The sequence below is a fragment of the Pygoscelis adeliae genome, unplaced genomic scaffold (genome assembly GCF_000699105.1).
Source record: "Pygoscelis adeliae isolate BGI_AS28 unplaced genomic scaffold, ASM69910v1 Scaffold47, whole genome shotgun sequence".
NCBI lineage: Eukaryota > Metazoa > Chordata > Aves > Sphenisciformes > Spheniscidae > Pygoscelis > Pygoscelis adeliae.
In genome coordinates this window covers 760975-779807 of record NW_008825255.1, presented here as the reverse complement: position 1 = coordinate 779807, position 18833 = coordinate 760975, and the positions used below count along the sequence as shown (strand labels likewise).

The 18833-nt window shown below is 35.3% G+C and overlaps 1 protein-coding gene across 1 annotated transcript in view; it reads right to left on the bottom strand.

Moving 5' to 3' along the window:
• RICTOR (RPTOR independent companion of MTOR, complex 2) overlaps positions 1 to 18833 on the bottom strand; it is a 67708-nt gene that overhangs the window by 23096 nt on the left and 25779 nt on the right. Inside the window, exons 10-20 of the mRNA XM_009329431.1 lie at positions 18484 to 18571; positions 17394 to 17484; positions 17194 to 17260; positions 17004 to 17084; positions 14862 to 14962; positions 12272 to 12434; positions 11758 to 11859; positions 9246 to 9292; positions 6722 to 6857; positions 5940 to 6139; positions 4599 to 4725 (exon numbers count right to left, since the gene is read on the bottom strand). Coding sequence (XP_009327706.1) covers positions 4599 to 4725; positions 5940 to 6139; positions 6722 to 6857; positions 9246 to 9292; positions 11758 to 11859; positions 12272 to 12434; positions 14862 to 14962; positions 17004 to 17084; positions 17194 to 17260; positions 17394 to 17484; positions 18484 to 18571 — 1203 coding nt within the window. The remainder of the gene's footprint in view (positions 1 to 4598; positions 4726 to 5939; positions 6140 to 6721; positions 6858 to 9245; positions 9293 to 11757; positions 11860 to 12271; positions 12435 to 14861; positions 14963 to 17003; positions 17085 to 17193; positions 17261 to 17393; positions 17485 to 18483; positions 18572 to 18833) is intronic.

The window sequence follows — 18833 nt, the reverse complement described above, 5'->3', positions numbered from 1 at the left end:
CAGCTACATAAAAAACACAGATAAAGCCCTGTGCTAAATCTGTCAGAAGATTCTTACTTTTACTATGAAAGGGCTCTGAGATCCTTAGAAGTGAAGAAGCAAGTCAGAGGTCACCATACTTAGCTGACTACATACACCCCAGCATAGGTGCCAGCAGATGTAGGATAAGTCTACCCCTTAGCCACCTATAAAGATAAAATTTTAGGTCATGAACTGCAGCACTTGAGAACACACTGGCTACACTGCTGTTTCTACCACGAACTGGCAGAAAGGCAGCTGAGGAAGTATGAATTTGCTTTAGCATGAATGACCAAAGCACACCTGGAAGTAGGTTAAGATGTGCTTCTGCTTCACTGATCTGCAAGGATATTGCTCTGTAAATGTTTTCATTGTATATAGTCACCTCAAAATGCTACTCTCCCCTTCTAATGCTAAGCTGGCTACAGAAATTACTTTTCCTTATTCAGGGGCACTCATTAGCAAATGGCTAACAAACCTGCTTCACAGCTCTGGGTAGCTTTAAAAGGTATATGAGGCTATAACCTCAGTTAACCCAAGAAAAAGAGCATCTTTAGCTTTTGAAATAAACAAATAAGGTATTTCATTAACAAACGTCTCGCGACACTAAAAATTCCAAAGGGAAAAAACCTCACTGGAGATGGCGTTCTCCCTTACAAAACACAGCTTTTCAGAAATTATGTCCAGTTCCACACATTTTTATTGCTTTTAAACAGAATTTAGAAGCCAGAGGTAGCATACAGAATCAAAATCACAATTTGTCTTCTTGATTATGAATTAATACAAACCCTTCCAGAGGCTTACTATACAGGCTCCACACATCCTACGAGATCCTCATCAGTAGCCCTTGAAAAGGGAAGGTGGAAGGCCTTGTAAGTGCCTTATTTGAATTGAACTGCATGTTCTTTTTTAGTATCAGAGTTCACTTGTCAGTTCTGGTAATATTTAAAAATATATTCTCCTTATGGGACAGAACAGTGAGTGGTATAAACTGTGCCAAGTTTCAATTTTTCCTACCATGCTTGCTAAATATGAAGGAGTAAATTTTATTTTGCTGTTGGCAATGATGCTGTTTCAGAATTCCAGACTCTAAAACCCAGAAAATGGCAGATACCTTCCCCTAACATCTACAAAGAGCTACTTCCAAACTACTCCTCAGTCAGTGGAACTGCCCATGCAAATATCTGTCAGTTCAGTATTTCCATATTCTTTCAAGTATCTTATCCTCTCAGAATTGACAAGTATTTCCACCTCACATGAATATTTTTATTTCTGGAAGAGACTTTTAGTTTTGCCAACTGCAGTTGTTCAGAAATACCACTTATACCCCTAAGGATACAGTTAATACCAGAATAATCAAAAGGTTTTGTCCTTTGGATTAGCTTTTTATGCTTTGATCTTCTATTGGGAGCATACAACACCAGAAACGCTGAAGACAAGCATTTTGTCCAAGAGATAATACTGGCAATTTTGTGTACACCGAGCATTGCTACAGGGTTCTTCGACAGGTCAACATTTTGCCTTTTTGTCAAGTAGTACTCAGTGAAATTTCCTCTTCAAAATCCCATCAGTTCAGTTTCCACCATAAGAACATATACAGTTGGGCACATGGTAAAACAGGAAAAGAATTTCTTAAGGAAGTAAATACATTTTCTCCAAGTGTGAAATCATCTGTTGTTGATGCAAATGTAGACCCATTTCTGCTGGCTGAGACAGTCCATTCTATTTGTGATCTTCCTCTTTTAGATGAAATATACAAAGTATTTCCCTATGAATTCCAAAAATTCCAAGCAGGTCAACTAATTCAGGAAACAAAACACCCTGAAGTAGTTTTATCCATCCCTCAGGGTTCAGTACGTTTCACGAAGGAAGTCAGGCTCCATTTAAGAGGTTCAAACAGTAAGTTTTCCTTCTCTTTTAGTATCCTGATAGTAAAAGATTCATTTACATTTGTGATGAACAAACAAGATTTAATTTTTTTATATTTCTTAAATGTGTTATCACAAATTCTTTAAAAAAAAAGAAAATATTGAAGGGATTCTCATGGTATTGCAGCGCACAAAAATCATAGTACAGTCTCATCTAGTGCAACACTGAACTCTAAATAGTATCATTTAACTCACAATACATCTCAGCTCTGAACATTGCTATGGTTAGAGACCTGCTATACCTGAATGCACACCTAACGCTTAATATTAAGGACTATTGACCCACATTGTTCACATATGTGAAAGATTACGCTTTTACTTATAGAGTAAGACAGTGCTTGGCACTGAGAAGATATATCCTAATAATTTCTATTCTTTTACATTTTGGCAGGAGACTGCCAAAACAGACAGTTACTTAATCTCTGCTGTTTCCCTAGACAATGTTGCTAGATTCACACATCAATGCAAGGCTGGGAAATGGAAGCGTTAGAACTCAGTAGCCATAGGCTACTAACATAGGCTGAGACATCAGGATGCGAGAAAGTATCAGTGTATCTGGCAAGAAAGATCTCTAGCTTTAAAACTAATTATTTAGGTTTGAGCTCCAAAATTTGCGTTCTTAAGTTTTAGCCTGTAGAATGTCTCTTAGCTTTCTCCAAAGAGTTCTACTTCGACATTTGTCAAGGCCTGGCATTAAATAGTCAAGGCAATGCCAGCAGTGCGATTGTGACCTCTAACTCTTTCCACAATCCAAAACAGACCAGAACTGAATGGGTAAACCTGGGGGCTCTACAAGCTTTCTTAATTTCTAAGGTGCCGGAGAGTGATGTCTACCCTATTCACATCCAAAGTACAAGACACGTTTACTACCTAGTGTTCATTAAGCTTAATTACAAATAGGTGGAAATTCTATTTTTAGTTATGATCACTAAAAGCAGCAGTAGCTCTCAACTGCCTTCTGGCTTTGTGTATGCTTGGGACAATATGTTCAGACAGTATCTGCACCCCCTTTCAAGCCAGTCTGCTTACAGCTAGTGATACCTGTATCAGAGTTGAATACATTCTGGCTCCCACCCCACCCCTGCTTAAGAAAAAAAAAAAAAAGTAGAAAAGTAGGTCTTTAGAGATCAACCCATTCCTACCTACATAAAGCTTCTGGTTTAAGCACTGGATGCTTGAAAACATTTGGAAGTATCTCTCTCAAAATAGAATTTAAGTGTTCATACCTTAGATATCAGAATCAAGAAATCTTTCCCCAAACCTAAACCACAAACACTAATTCGTAATAAAATGCCTCGCATTATTAGTGTATCTGTACACTTCATTGAGGAGGTTGTAACACCATGCCTGGACTTTCTAATTGTTAACTAGCTACATTTGGAAGAAACTGAAATGTTGGAGTGCTCTTCCCCCATGTATGGCCCCTTTTAATGAGGTAAAAATAGCTGGGAGGTGGTGTAGGGGACAGGGAGCAGTACCCATTGACATGAAATCTCAATAGAAACTGCTAAATGAAGTTCCACAGTCTAAATTGCTCTTAACTGACAGCCATCTAACAGGAAGTCAGAAGTGTAAGACACAGGCATGTGTCCTCACAACATAATAATTTCTGTTTTCTTGCTCAGACTAGGCATAAAACAGCTTTGGAGAAGAGATATCAGTCATCACTTCATTGAAAGATTACTTAAAAATACTCAGTAGGGACCTTCACCCTCTTCTTTCAATGAGTCATTCCTTCAACCCCAACTATCTTCATTACTTTCAGACTCCACTCTTTACCCACAAGAATCATCATATCCGATATCATCATATCAATCTCTGATAGTCTCAGAGAAATATGCTCAATTTCTTTCCTTCCCTCTCCTCTTCCAAAATACAATGAGGCATTTAAAGCTAGCATCTACCTTATTCCCTCTTGTATCCACTCTAGAATATACTCTGCCTTGTCCAGGCGACAGAGGAATAGCTCTCCCTGAAGTAATGGAAGTTCTCTTCTAGTTAGATTTCAACTTACTGATTGTCATTTCCCTGACATCAGTGCTTGCTTGTCTACTATGTTATACCTCATTGATTTCTCTTTTCTTAAGAGTTCAAGAGCTCCCTTTCCCAAGTCTACGAAGTCTGTGTTTTCTTTCTACTTACCTTCTTTGATTCAGAAGTACAAATCCCAATGCCTATTTCTGAACGACTCCCTCGTTCCAGGAGCTATAGCTTTTACTCAGTGCCACCACAGTAACCTCAGTCATTATCAAAACAGTATCTACCACTGGAAGGTAACCTGTTTATTACTGCTAGAAACACACATTTCTGTTTGTGAAAACAATGCCTTCACAATTGATTTACTGACCTCGACAATAACGTTACACTTGGCTTATGCATTTAAAGACGTTAACTCCCTTCATACATTACAGAAACCTCTATTTGAATGACTTAATTTCCTGAGCACAAATACAAAATATGGTGTGAAGTTCACAGCAAATTCAAAAGCTACATGAGTAGGAGTTTCATTTCTCACAAAATACAATTCATTTCATACAAAAATAAAAATCTTTCTGGATATAGAATAGCTTAAAAATAAAGTCATACACCTTGAATAACAAAATAAATGTCTAGTGGCAAATAACAATGGCACATAAGTTGAATCGAACTTACATCAGTAGCTGCTGTCAGGATTTTAGAAAGGATGACTCTTGCTAACCCATCTCTGCTGTAATCCAAACTAGAAACAGTCAATTTTAACAAGTGATCCTGGTTCTTCAAAGAACAAAGATTAAGAAGACTGGGGGGGAAGGGGAGGGAGAAGAAAATAAAAATTAGTATTTGAACCACTCAAACCCATTTATTTATTCAATTTGTAATTTAAACTTAAGTACTTTGAATTAGACTTTCATTTCTATATACAAAGCAAGTTCTCATATGAAATCGAGTAATTTTAAGCTGTTACAGCTGTTAGAGTCAAATGGGGACCAAATATTAGAGTCAAATGGGGACCAAATAATGCACTAAACTTTGGGAGAAAACCCAAACCAACATTTTTTATAATTGCTCTGTAATAATTTTGTCAGCATACTTTAATTAGTGATTATGAGTACAAAAATTAATGCTCATGAAGATCTGTGAACAATTCCTCATTGTAAAATGTTCTGTGTACAAAGCTTACCATAAGGTTAGTCCTATTAACTGTCTAGATTTTATTGTAAATCAAGTTTTCTGAAGCCAGTAAAAACTTGCGTTCCCCTAGAGAAGAGAAGGCTTCGGGGAGACCTTATTGCAGCCTATGAGTCCTTAAAGGGGGCTTAGAAAAAAGATGGCGGCAAACTTTTTAGCAGGGCCTGTTGCGACAGGACAAGGGGGAATGGCTTTAAACTAAAGGGGGGTAGATTTAGACTAGACATAAGGAAGAAATTTTTTACGCTGAGGGTGGTGAAACACTGGCATAGGTTGCCCAGAGAGGTGGTGGATGTCCCATCCCTGGAAACATTCCAGGTCAGGTTGGACGGGGCTCTGAGCAACCTGATCTAGTTGAAGATGTCCCTGCTCATTGCAGGGGGGTTGGACTACATGACCTTTAAATGTCCCATTTCACTAACAGTATGATACCTGCGAGTTTTTGGCGGTTTGTGTGGGTTTTGTTTTGGTTTTGTGGGGGTTTTTTGTTTTGTTGTTTTGTGGTTTTTTTTCTCTCTGTCTTTTCAGTACAGTATCATCCTTCCTGATACTGATTTCAGTCAGATAGGTTTGGACAGGAAAAAGTAAGCTATTTTGTGACATAATCACCCATCTCTGTTCAGTAATGACAGACTAAAAGACCCCTTCTTAAAAAAAAAACCAAGAAAACACCAAAAACCCCCACAGCTGGGCATCTTTACTTGTAAGTAAATCAAAAGAACTTTAAAGTTTTCAGCTTTACAGACGGTGGTCCTCATGCACAGTTTACAATTTTTGTAACTATTATACCCATAAGCACAATTCAAACAGACTAAAAACACTCACCACTGAAACACGTTACATTTTTCAAGCATTTTCACTCCATGAGGGTGACAAGAGAGAGTACCAAAAAACAGAAAGTAGTGCTGGCTAAGGGTATTTAGTAACCCGTTATTTTGAAGACTACGTTCAGGTTTCATTCCTGATGAAGAGTTGAGCCAATGTACAATATCTTTAACCAATTCCTCCAGGTAACCTTGTCCATCCTAACAAAATGAAGAGTAATAACATTTACTAGTAACAGAACTGGGTCTCTCTTCTTTACTGAAATCCACCATAATAAATTTCTTAAAATGTACAAACACAATACAGATACAAAATAGACATGCTGGCTGGCAAACACAATTCAGACTAAAGAAAAAGGTTCAAGGCAAATAAAAGGAGTTTAGCTTGGAGACATCTTAGGACCAATTCTATTCTTTCCAAGAAAAGGACTGTTCAATGATATTTTCCTCTGGCCTGAGGCATAGAAGTCTTTAGCACGCAAGAAGAAAGGAGGTAGAGAAAGAAAGGATATACATAGCAAAAATAAAAAAAGAACTCCAAACCCTAAGTTGCATTTAATAAAGCTGTATTTAATAAAACTTCTACTTAAACACAGTCATCTTCCTCAGTGTGTCATCTGGACAATTCAAAATTTTAAGTTCTATTTCTGAATTACACTGATCATTTTAGATTTAACACCCAAAGTCTAGAGAAGTCCTTACTAAAATTAAGGTTTTTCCTCCAAGTGGCATACAGAAGCACTACTCATTCTACCTCCAGCCTTGTAGCTGAGAATTTCTTACCTCTTCTGATTCAAGAAGAAATTCAGTAAACTGACAACCCACCACAGTGAGCTGCTTAGCCTTGGCATAGTCCAGATCCAGGTTGGCATACAGTTTACTGCTAGGCTTGTAAAAATACAGCAATCTCCTTACAAACCTATGGAAAGTAAAAAAGAATTTTCTGTTTTTCAGTATGACAAGGACAGTCTCACAGTACAAAACTATGTTGGTAGAAAAGACATATTATCCCTAAATTAGCTTATTGGCAATAAATTTTCAAAAGAGTAGCAGGTAGCAGTAATGAATCTATCCAGACACGATTTCAGAGATGCAGCTGTACTGTGTGTTATAAAGGGTTTTCTATGCCATGACTTAAAATAAGCAAAGGAACTCAAAATCTCTATGCTCTTAGAAGCCATAGCTTCTTTCTCATTCTCAGTGCTTATAATTTATTCTGCTGTAATTTATCCTGTGGTGAGTTTCAAAGACTATACTATCTAGACTTACAAAGAGCTAAAAAAGAATCTGTGACATGAGTTTTCTTCAGCTATAATAGTTAACACTACTGTGAAAAATACATTTTTGTGTTCTGCCAGGAAAAGGCCATATCTATTCAGCAACAGTATTTTCATTCACCTCACTTAAGCATTTCTGAAGCATAACACACTGATTGCAAATGCAGACTCTCACTCAGACTTTTTGAAATCATGGTGAGCAATATAGCTTGAGTTTTGTATTGCAGGAATAAATCTTCAGCAAAGAGCTTCCCCTCACCAATTCTTAGTCAAAAAATAAACATGTTTGTGCTTTAAAATAACACAGAATGTTCTGTCTGAAGGTAGATATGTCAAGCTTTAAGAAGACTTAACTAAAGCGCTGAGCCTTCAGTTAAAAAAGTGAGAGTAAGCCACTACCCGCAACTCCAAACACAGGACCAATTATAAGGAAATCTGAGGGCTTCTTTAAATTTTGTCAAATGAAATGTATTTTATTCTGCGTTATTAGCAATAAATATATTACATATAGTAACAAATTTACATGTGTATGTATATATGTGTATACTTAAGTGTGTATATATGTATGTATATACACATAAATGTGTATACATACATTGCATTAACTGTATCTCTATGAAATGAAGGAAACTGTATCAAAAGTATCTGGAATTTCACTTTAACAGCTGTAAGATCACCACAAGAACACTAACAGTAAAAAAAAAAAAACAAAACAAAAAACTTATGGAAGGACAACTAAATGTACTTTACACTTCAAAAACAAAGTGGCTGAAAATTTTTTTATGATCAGCAGTGAAACTAGAGAGATTTGGGGCTTAATTAGTTATAATTAAACAAGAGCAACAGCATTTTAAAGCCATTAAAGCATCCACCCCACAATCCTGCAGAAAGGATCAACTAACTGTAGAAGTTTTACACTAACTCATTCCTAGATTTTCTCAATTTATTTGGAATTAAATTATTTAGGCACTGAACAATGCTTGAGCGCAGTACAAAAACAGGGAACAGGAACACTGTCCCAAGTAGGTAGGTAGAGGGGTGGGTGTGGGTGTCATAGCTGGGACTGCAGACATTGCTTTAGAGAAGCAATTTTATAAACCACCAGATTTGGAAAATAATCCTTTACCACAAAGTACAAATCGGCAATTAATGTTTAGGGAAGAAAAAAAACCCAGAAAAAATACATATGCAAAATTAAATTATGGCTATGGTTACGATGGGACTACCACTTAGCTAGAACACTATATAAAAGTAGCCTGATTACTTTTTAGTAAAAATTTAAAATGGAGCAGCGTGAGCCTTTCAGCTACGTTTTAGCTTTAGGTTTTTCCTCAAATTCATGTAGAAGTAGCTTTCCATGCCTACAATACAGAACTACTCTTCAAAATAATTTAATCAAATCAATTTCTGAAACGCATGTTAAAAGAGACATCCAAGAACTAATTAGTAACACTATTACCACACATGCACAAAAGTAATAAAAATGTCTTAATGCCAACAGACATGAAAGGAACTAGAGCTGTACCTTTTTTTTCGTTTTGGTGGGGTTTTCTTTTGTTTTGTTTTTTTTTTCCCCTCCAGGTCACACATACTTCCCTTGCCATTAATAGCAACTAGAAAAAACTTCCTCTTGGTTTTTGATGAAAGCTGTAACTCCATGAATGTACAACTGTAGACCTATTCTGTCAAAATTTGTCAAGTGCTGACATCAAACACTAATGTATGAAATATCAAAAAGGTAACACTTTAAGGTTTAAAATGAAATAGGGTGTTTGCAAAGCTGGTATGATTCTTGTTAAGGGAATAAATACATAAAGTATCTGTGCATAGAAAAGAAACCACTAAAGCTTAAAGATCTGTTTATTTAAAGCCAATATTGCAACCTAATTATCTAAGTTTTCAGTTTTGCTGCTTATCTATAGATTAAGTTTTAGAAATGTGACATATCCAAGGAATAGTTTATTGCAATATTAAAACCCATGTTTTCCAAATGTCTTTCTTCAAAGGAAGTCTACATAATTTTTACATACCTGTGCAATTGTTCATCTTTATAGTTCCTTAGATTTACATTTGGCCACTAGAAAAACAGCAAATATAGCATTATATGAAAGTTGTACATCAGTCCTTGATTAGTCACTAAAATTTACTCATTTCTATTATAGTTATATTTACCTAATAATTAGAAGTGTAAGTTTTCTTGCATCTAATGTTACCTATAAAAAACCCTTATTTTATTGAAAAGCCCACACTTCTTGCTCCAAGAACTATTTGATTTTTTTCTATAGAAGGACAGGGAATGTTGGTCGCATGCTATGTGTACAAGGCCACCATTCTAATGAAAACAGCAAACTATGAAAAGCTAATGAAAAATAAAAAGTTTTGCTCAGTTTCTTCTCTGCAAATAAAAAAATTTTGATATGCATAACAGGGAAATAATTTTTTGTTGTTGTTTTCATTATTAATCAGATTTGTTTTAAAAATAATAATTATTCTGTTACAGCTCACTTAAATACTGCTTATTAAAATGGTATTTAAACTCCTCTGATGATACTTCGTAAGATGTTTTAAGAAGGATCAGATGAAGTCATAATACTCTCTTTTGGATCTATCCTTTCTTCATGTTTTATTTTCCTCTGTTTTTACAGCCATCTGTTGTGTCTATGGTTTCAGATTTATTTTTGTTGCTACTAGTAAGTATCTTCTTGGAAGGGATGGAAAAAAGTGCATCAAACATTCTTCTTTCCTACTTAAGCGATACAGTTCTACATTTCCAATTGGTACACTAGTATTAAAACATATAGTGCACTAGTTAATGATTAGTAAAACTGACTACACTAGTAACAGTGCCAGATAAAGTATGAAGCTCTACTGTCAACGACAAAGTCACAATTCCTCCATCCTGACCACTGCTACTTTTGCTCCTTTTAGCAGCTTAGACAGCAAGCTGAGCAAGTAAAAAAGGCAGTAAGGGACCACATGAGATGCAAGTAGTGAAGTGGTTAGAAAGCTGATGCTCCACAGCTGCAAGGCTGCAACAGAGACAAGAGGGAGGTGAGCAGCCACATGAGATAGTGAAGTCCAAACATTGCAAACATTGGAATCTGGATCCTGGCTCATTCGAGGACTAAAGATGGACCACTCTGATAACATTATCTTAGTTTATGCTGGTGGTGTGCAGTTTAACAGGAACGGAAGTGGTTAGAATCAAATCAGAAAACAAAGAAACTTCTCATTCTGAGACAGAAGTCCCTGATTTTGAGACATTGGCAACTGTTTGACAGGACACTAGAAAATATACTGCTGGGGAGGTCTGAAATAGCAGGGAAACTGACAGTTTGACCTAAATTTCAGGTAAAAAAACCACCTTAGTGGTCAACTACATAAAACTTCCATTGTCAAAGTACTACACAGACTAATTAACAGTGAGATTCTGAAAAAGTTTCTTGATAATATCTTTAATTCTGAATCAAATGTAAAAATATCTATGATTAATAATCATAGATAGCTAGTAATCCAGTAAATCTAGTAATTGCAGTAAAAAGCCTTTAAACGGTGAAATTTGGTGGAGCAAAGCTACTATCATATATGTATTCAGGTCTTTATTCCAGACAGATCCTTGCTCTCTCAAGTTTATCAGTCCCTGAAAAAATGCACAGAAATATTTAGGGTTTTGGGTTTTTTTTTAAAGATAAACTTGATTATGATTGTCACCATTAATCCTTTTTTGTACTTTCACCACCTTTATAACAACACAGTAAAGAAGACAGTAAGAAAATGTTACTTGGGGGTAACAACAGAAGGATGGCTTTGATGCACAGAATGACAGGAGCTATTTTGGTTCAAAGACTATACTGAGTACTCGCTCAGAAAGTTTTCTTCCTCAAAGAAAGTTTTCTGCTTAAAAAAAAAAGAGGCAGTCTCTTAAAAGTCGCACATGAAATATATTTAAGATACTGCCCTCCCTGTCAGAGATGTTTCCATTATTTTGTAAAAACAAATTAATGTTGTAATGAACTTGATGCTACAGGAGTATTTGTATTGGTTCCAAACACACAATGAGATTGCATACTACTGAAGTTTTCAGACGTGCCTCAGTCTAAGCATCTGAAGTTTGATCTATAACCCACCGCCAGCCTTAACCTTCAGCTCACATTATACAAAAAAAAATCTGCTATGAAACTGAATGAGGCAGTATCCCTGTGTAGCTTTGACTGAAGTCTAAAGTATTAGCAGCTTTAAAGTCATTATAGCTAATTCTGTAAAGTCTATTTCTATACAAATAAAGTTACGTAAAATTTAATACATGCTTATTAAGAAATCTGAATTTAACTGTAGTGCATTTTTGCATATAGTTTAAGGGTTGTATACAAAGAGACTATATCAGCACTGATTAAACCCATGAGATTCTAATTTTTTGAAATAAAAAATATTATGGGATGTAGTATGGAGTTAATATTAGAAAGTCAAAACTCACATGTGAAATGGAGACTTTTTTCCCCAAACAATTTCATAAAAATAATGCCATGCCCTTTTTAAGCTCACCTTCAGTATGGTCCCTATTAGATTCCAATTCCAGTCAAGGTTCTCTTTATGATTGAGAACTTGGCTGTCTCGAAGATTCATTACAAGTGCTTCTTCTGTATCCTGGAATACAGACATTAAAAACTACAGTAAGTTTCCTTGCATCATTTTTTTTAGTCTTGTCACATGATATACTTACTGTTCATGTAACAATCATTAAAAGGGCTATGCTCCACAGTAATTTGCATTTGAAAGTAAATTGCATGGTTACAGTACTGCATTAAGAATCTAGTAGTAAGAGATCACAAATTGGTCCCAAAAAGCACTAAAAATTATTGTAATTTCACTCCTCAATTTCTAGAAATGCAATATAGAATCCACAAGTACCTACCAGACAAATTAAATGAAAAAAATACTACAAAGAAATCACATAAATGGCTCTGAATCAGATGAGAGAGTGAAGCTTGGAGGGCAGGATCTAAGTCTCCAAAATACAAAGTCAAATTCAGTTTTGAAAAATCAATAATGGTAATACCTTTAAAATAAAAATGTCTTTCTGCACACGGTACTGATCCCTCTTTTGGTGCGTTGAGATTGCTTTCTGAATAATATGATCTAAATGGAGGCTGTAAGGTTTAGGTCCTCTTTTCTTCATCTCATGAAAACGTTTTAAGCAGTTGAGTGCAGCACTTGCTCGTCTAATAGAAAAAAAAATACTACAGTCAGTATTTGGCAACTGTTATCCAACTAAAGAGCACCACTGCTATATCCTGAGTAAATAAACATAGCTCAAGAAAGAGCTGACCAACAATTCCAAAGCGAATAAGAAGAAAGTAATTTTCTTGATTAAAGTTGTCATACATCTATAGGCTTCAGTCTTGTACTGAAATTACACAGAAAATTATCTTTCAGAATTTCTAGTACTGAAGAATGAGTCTTATTGATACCTTTTCTTCTACTCTGCAATTAGTGGTGTCTATCACAGTTCACAGAAGACATTGTAAAGTTTAAAGTTGATAAAAGTATTGTGAGATATCACAGTAGATCAACATTCTGCAGTAAAGTTGAGAGGGCTAGCTTCAACTTTGACTAATGAAGGATTTCTTGTAAATTCCCCCCACCCCGCCCCAAAGAGTGGCAGGAGTATCAGTAGTTATGTTTCCTGCTCTTTATATCTAAACAGTTCAGCAATAGCATCTAAGAAGTTTTGCAGGAAAAGATAAGAAGTAATAGAAATGACAGCTCACAGGGGCAGAAACAGTTAATTACAAAATAGTGGTAGCAGAAAAAAACCCGACCCTGCTGAGCAAATAAAATAAGGAAGTCTAAAAATGAGGAGCTAAGTCTACCTTTCTTCCCCATAAACAAAAATTCTCATAGGGTAGGAAAGTCTTTATTTTATATTATCTTCAAAGAAACAAATACCTTTGAATTTGGTCACTTATCTAAATTACGTAAATTTAATCTGTAACAGGACTTACAGTTTTTCAGAGTATGAAACAACACAGAGTGTTGACCAACCAAATAAAAAAATACTACTTCTACAAAATCACTTTCTTCCAACAAAACCAGGAATTCTTACTACTCTATCAGGTATGTCCACAAATGCCAAAAAGTAAAAACACTGCAGGTAATCCACAAACATATCCCTTCTGCTCTTCATCCTTCCTCTCATCCACAGCTTTGACCAAGTGAAATATCCTGTGACAGAGTTTCAGATATGCCTTTTTGGAAAAATAACTGTTTTCACATATCAAAATCTTCTACCAACATGTAAGAAATCTTCAAAGCTAAAAAGCAGAAGAGCACTATGTTTCTTGGAAGCACTCTACAAGCAGCATTTATCATTTCACAGTGGCAGTTCAGAAAGATTCTGTAATTTATCACTGACAACACAATGAAAGACAAAATAGAAAGTTATGATCTATTTATCAGAATACTGATCTGACAAGTCAGATCAGGAATGGCAAGAGTAATTAACAAAAAAATTTCCTCTAATTTCCTATTAGAAAAAATACACTCAATTTAAACAGTCTTCTACAAAGAAATGCAAGTAAGAACTCTGAGTTACAGGAACACATTTTAAAGACATGTGAATCTATCAAATTATTTGACTTCTTTCCTCAGGTGGTTTAAATTGTGTGAAGTACCCAGGAGATGGTATTTTATAACAGAGCACTTCTGAGGTTGAATTGCAAGATTAGATGATGTACAGAGAAATTCTAAAAAATAAGTAAAATAAAATTAAAAAGCCCACAGGTTTTTAAAATCCTGAAAATTCAGGTATTTCTAGTTCAAAGAGGAATAAAAAGCTTCTATGAACTTTTTTTTTGAGTCAGATGCCTAAATATACCTCATCTGATTGGCACCATGACTGCCAAACAGTTCCCTAATACTGCTTAACTACATGCCACTGCAGAATACTGCACTAAATTTAAAATTTCTGTTCATACATTCTTATATTTAAATGGAACTGAAAAAATTATCAGTGCAAACTTTGAACAAAAGCACCACAAAGTTTTAACATAACTAATGTTGTTACAATTACCATTTTCTTCTGAAGAAAAGGTTGAAAAAAAACAAACCCAATATTACATTTTTGCTTTTGCTCACACTAATAATGACTCACTGATTTGGTCTATTACTACTTAATTAGCTATAGATAAACAACAGAAGAAAAAAATTGGCACAGGCTTTTTTAGTTTTGAAAGCTCAATTGTATCAAAATGCCAAAAAAGAAGTGTGAAATAACGGAGAGGTCAAACACACAGAACATATCTTGGATGTTGCTTGGTCAAACAGTGCCTCAGAGTTAATTTAAGAAAAATTCTGTGTAAAAATCTTGCAATCTATGCAAAAGTCTTCTGAAATCTACTATCAAAACTTTCTTTCAAAATTTCAAAATTTCTAAGTTGTTACTGTAAACATTTTTGGAATGATGCACTAGAAACTATTTCCCTAGTAAGTGTGACAGAGGATTTCTATATGCATGCGTTTGTTTGCTTTTAAATAAAGACAGCAGTGGCTTCAGCCACCAGAAAACTTGTAATGTAGGTTTTCACTCAACTGTAGGGGAAAAGGAGATGTAAATATTTTTGCTTTTAAGTGTAACTTAAAATTCTTACAGTCTTTTCTCTTTCATGATGTCAAAAGATGCTGCCATATTCATTAGCGTTGGTAAGCAGTGCAGGTGATGGCTGTGAGAATGAGGAAGAATTGTGTTTGCCTAAAAAACAACAAAAGACCAGTTAGAGTAACTTATTACAACATTTTCAGCCACCTCTTTGGGATCAACATTTGAAGAATCTACCATTTTTCACATGACTTTCAGAAATCCATGACAACAAAACTACCTTTTGCATAATGTCAGAGCAATAATTACACATACCATTTTGAATATTTGACCTAACTAATCAACCTGAAATACAATTGAAAGTAACTTAAGACAATTTTAGATTTCAGAGCCTTCTAATCTGTATTGTTTGCAGTGGTGTTTTTAAGTGGTAACATGCAAGTACATGCAAAGCATCAGGTACCCTTATGTCATATGTACTAAAAAAAAAATCTAAAATCAGAAATACAATTTAAGCTAAAAAAAAAAATCTGATTAATTAACATAGTTTCGTAAGTTACTAGACATTTAATTGTTTTTATTCTGGGAAACATATGTAGTTCTGCAAATATTTTTTGAAACTAAAGAATAATGAAGATAAAGAAATTACTTCAACCTCTTAAAACGAAATAAAAGTACAAATATTTGTTCAGTATTTTGCTAAACAGTCAACTCTGACTAATGAATCATCTCTTCAGAAAACCAAAAAGTATCTATGCTTTGCAGCATACTCAAATGTCAGTAACAGTCACTCCCATTCAAAAGTATTCCAGAAACCAGGAAAATAGCATATGTTATTACAGATTTTCTTCTTAAACTACATGGCTGACTTAACACTCAGGAAATTCCACCAATTATTTAAAGAAAAACAACTGAAGGGACTGAAGAACAGATCTGTTGTGGTTGTGACCCATGCTGCTGAGCTGAGATGTTGTAAATCAATGGATTAATAAGCAATCATAGAATCACAGAATGGTTTAGGTTGGAAGGGACCTTAAAGATCATCTAGTTCCAACCCCACTGCCATGGGCAGGGACACCTTCCACTAGATCGGGTTGCTCAAAGCCCCATCCAACCTGGCCTTGAACGCTTTCAGGGATGCGGCATCGACAGCTTCTCTGGGCAACCTGTTCCAGTGTCTCACCACTCTCAGTCCTGTATCTGAAGATTGCGATCTTGTTTTCTAGAGCATTAAGCACCACTGAAATGAGTTGATAGTTTGAAGATGCAGACTGTCCGGTAACTCATTCAAATTTTTGTAAGACAAAGTTGTACTTCACAATTTTACCATCTCTTATGAAGTAGTTTATTTGGAAAAAAGATTTAAAAAAACCACAAGAAAACTGATCAAAAAGTGCTCTGCTGCATATGCTGTTCTTGTCATCAAGAGAGGATGTGAAAAATAAAAGAACTGTTTTGCAAGCAAGGTAAATCATATCACTTCACATATGACTAACAGCTCCTTGGGAGGCTGAAAGCTAGCACTGGAATGCATAGGAAAACAATAATAATAACATCTCTATACCAAAATTGTTTAGGTTAAGAGAGAGAAGCTACTGTAAAAGATATGTTAGGTAGAAGGAAGCGGAATGAAGCAAGGTCCCTTCAGCTTCTCTGTAGCAGGGGCTACCGACAGGCAGTGCTGAAAGAGCATTCCACCAAGCTGGAGTTGCCTGAATGAATAATATCAAGTGCCCCAGCCACATCAAGCTGAACATGAAAAAAGTTTCATCTGCCTAGCCTGTGAGGCAGAAAGCTAAACATGCTGCCAGAGGGCTACCATCATTCTAAGAAAAGCAAAAATCAGCAATGGTCCTTTTCCCAAACACAGTAACTGATGGGTGAGTTTGCAGAACTCCAGCTTAAAAATACAACTGGCTACTGAGGCAAGAAAGTGTCTTGATGAGAGTGAGAGCTGAGGACTATACTTGGAGCAGAATCCCTAGCACTTTCAACACTTTCCTAAACAGCCTCACTATTGATTCATACTGGTTTTAATATATGAAGTGCCAAAAGATCTAATGTAAATTAACCCATTATTCTGACAAAAAGTAGATGTTCCAAGTTCGTAACACAAATTCAAAGCTATAATAGGAAATATCTGTTCACAACTAGCTACTAATACTACTTATTCTCAGCAAAAAATTTTACTTACCATGTGCAAAAGTTCTCCTAAAAGGATAGTTGCTCTAACAGATACGTGGTCATCACTACTCGTGATCACTTCAACCAGACCCTTCAAAAAGTTAAAAAATTATTACAACATTTAACGTATAACACCTTATTTTAATGTTTGTAAGAAAAAAAGTAACAAGCTTCTATTCAAACTTAAAGTCATTAGTTACCTCTAGAAGTCCATTGGTAATAAAAGCTGAAAGCACTAAAGCCAAATAATTATCCATGAGATCAGGCCTAAGGAGAAAAAAGTATGGAAACAGTTTAGAAAGTTAATTTCTTATTGTGTCTGCGAGAAAACAACAAATATTTTGTCAACACCACCACAAAACAAAAACAAGGGTTTAGACTAAGTTCCTTAAATGCTCACCTTGACCTGGCTCGATGGGGTAATATAGTTTTAGCTTCAGCAGCTACAAAGCCATCAGAAAGTCTCCAGCAGTCCTGAAACCTGCTTGGATCTCGAAAAAGAAAATATGGACAATGGTTAATTATAACATTGGATTTCATAGTGTTATTTTAATGGTTGTCAGTAGGTGAATAATAGTTCTTGCCAACAAATGTTATTTCAGGTTTCAAACTATAGAACATTTTGTCAGAAGGGATCTCTAACAAGTCATCTAATCCACACTCCTGAACAAAGCAAGGCTAACTTCAAAGCTAGCACAAAGATTGTATCTAAGTATCAACCAAAATAAGGACATTTCCAATTCATAAACACATTAAACTTGTTTAACAGAAAATATTGTAACAACTAAAATTTTAAAATGTACATCCATATGTCACAAAGTAGCAAGTTTGCAACAAAGAATGATTTCCTTACTTATAAACGTAGAACAAGGATTAAGCTTTTATAATCGACTGCATAACAAAACATTTATAACCAGAGTTTGGAGAAGAGAATTGCTGGAACATTAAAGGCTGAAACTTGCTCCTTTTGGGCTCATACTTCTGCACTGTGAGACAAAGCAGAGGACACTCTTGGGTTTACAAAGGAGGACTTCCAAAGATAAAAGACTATCTCTGCTGAATATAAAGACATGAAAAAACATACACTTGCCCTAGGAAAAGTAAAAGTCTGCTAAAGTGCAGTGGAGATAGCTAGCAGATACACAATATAAAGAAAAGACTCTGTTTAATAACTTTTCTGTAACATTCACTAGCACTCCTACATTACTAATGCTTCTAACACTTGAAAGAAGTCTAATTTGTATCAATGTGTTTACACAGTCTTTTTTGTAAATGCTCCATTATGCTCCACTGCTGATCTTTTATCAAACTTAGAACATATAACAGCTGATAAAAGAATTTTAAACAGGACTTCAGAGCACCCAATGAATTCAGTGATGAAACAGTTAATATTGACGTAATTTACAATATAGAGGAGACAGTGAAGGGTTCAAATTTGTAGAAGAGCTTAACAGACAGAATTCTTACATGAACTGGTTCTAAATACTTACCTACACTGAGAAGTGCCTCAATAAATTCTTCTGCGATAACAGGGAGAGGAAGACGAAATATATCATAGAGAACTTCAAGCAGACCCCGCTACCAAAAAAAAAAAAGGCAAAAAAGACCACACAACAATTTTATGGATTTACAAAAATTGTCCTTTTGTTCACTATTATTATCAAAGTTGAGATTTCTATGGAGTGCTATAATTGGTGTATGTTTCAGTGTTTCTTTTTTTCATAACGTGCTTATTTTCAGAAACTGAAATAATCTAGGGAGGAGAAGAAAAGGGGCTTGTTTACTTCAGAACTGTGCCTTATTGTCACTATGACTTCTACAGAAGCTCAGGCTACTTGGA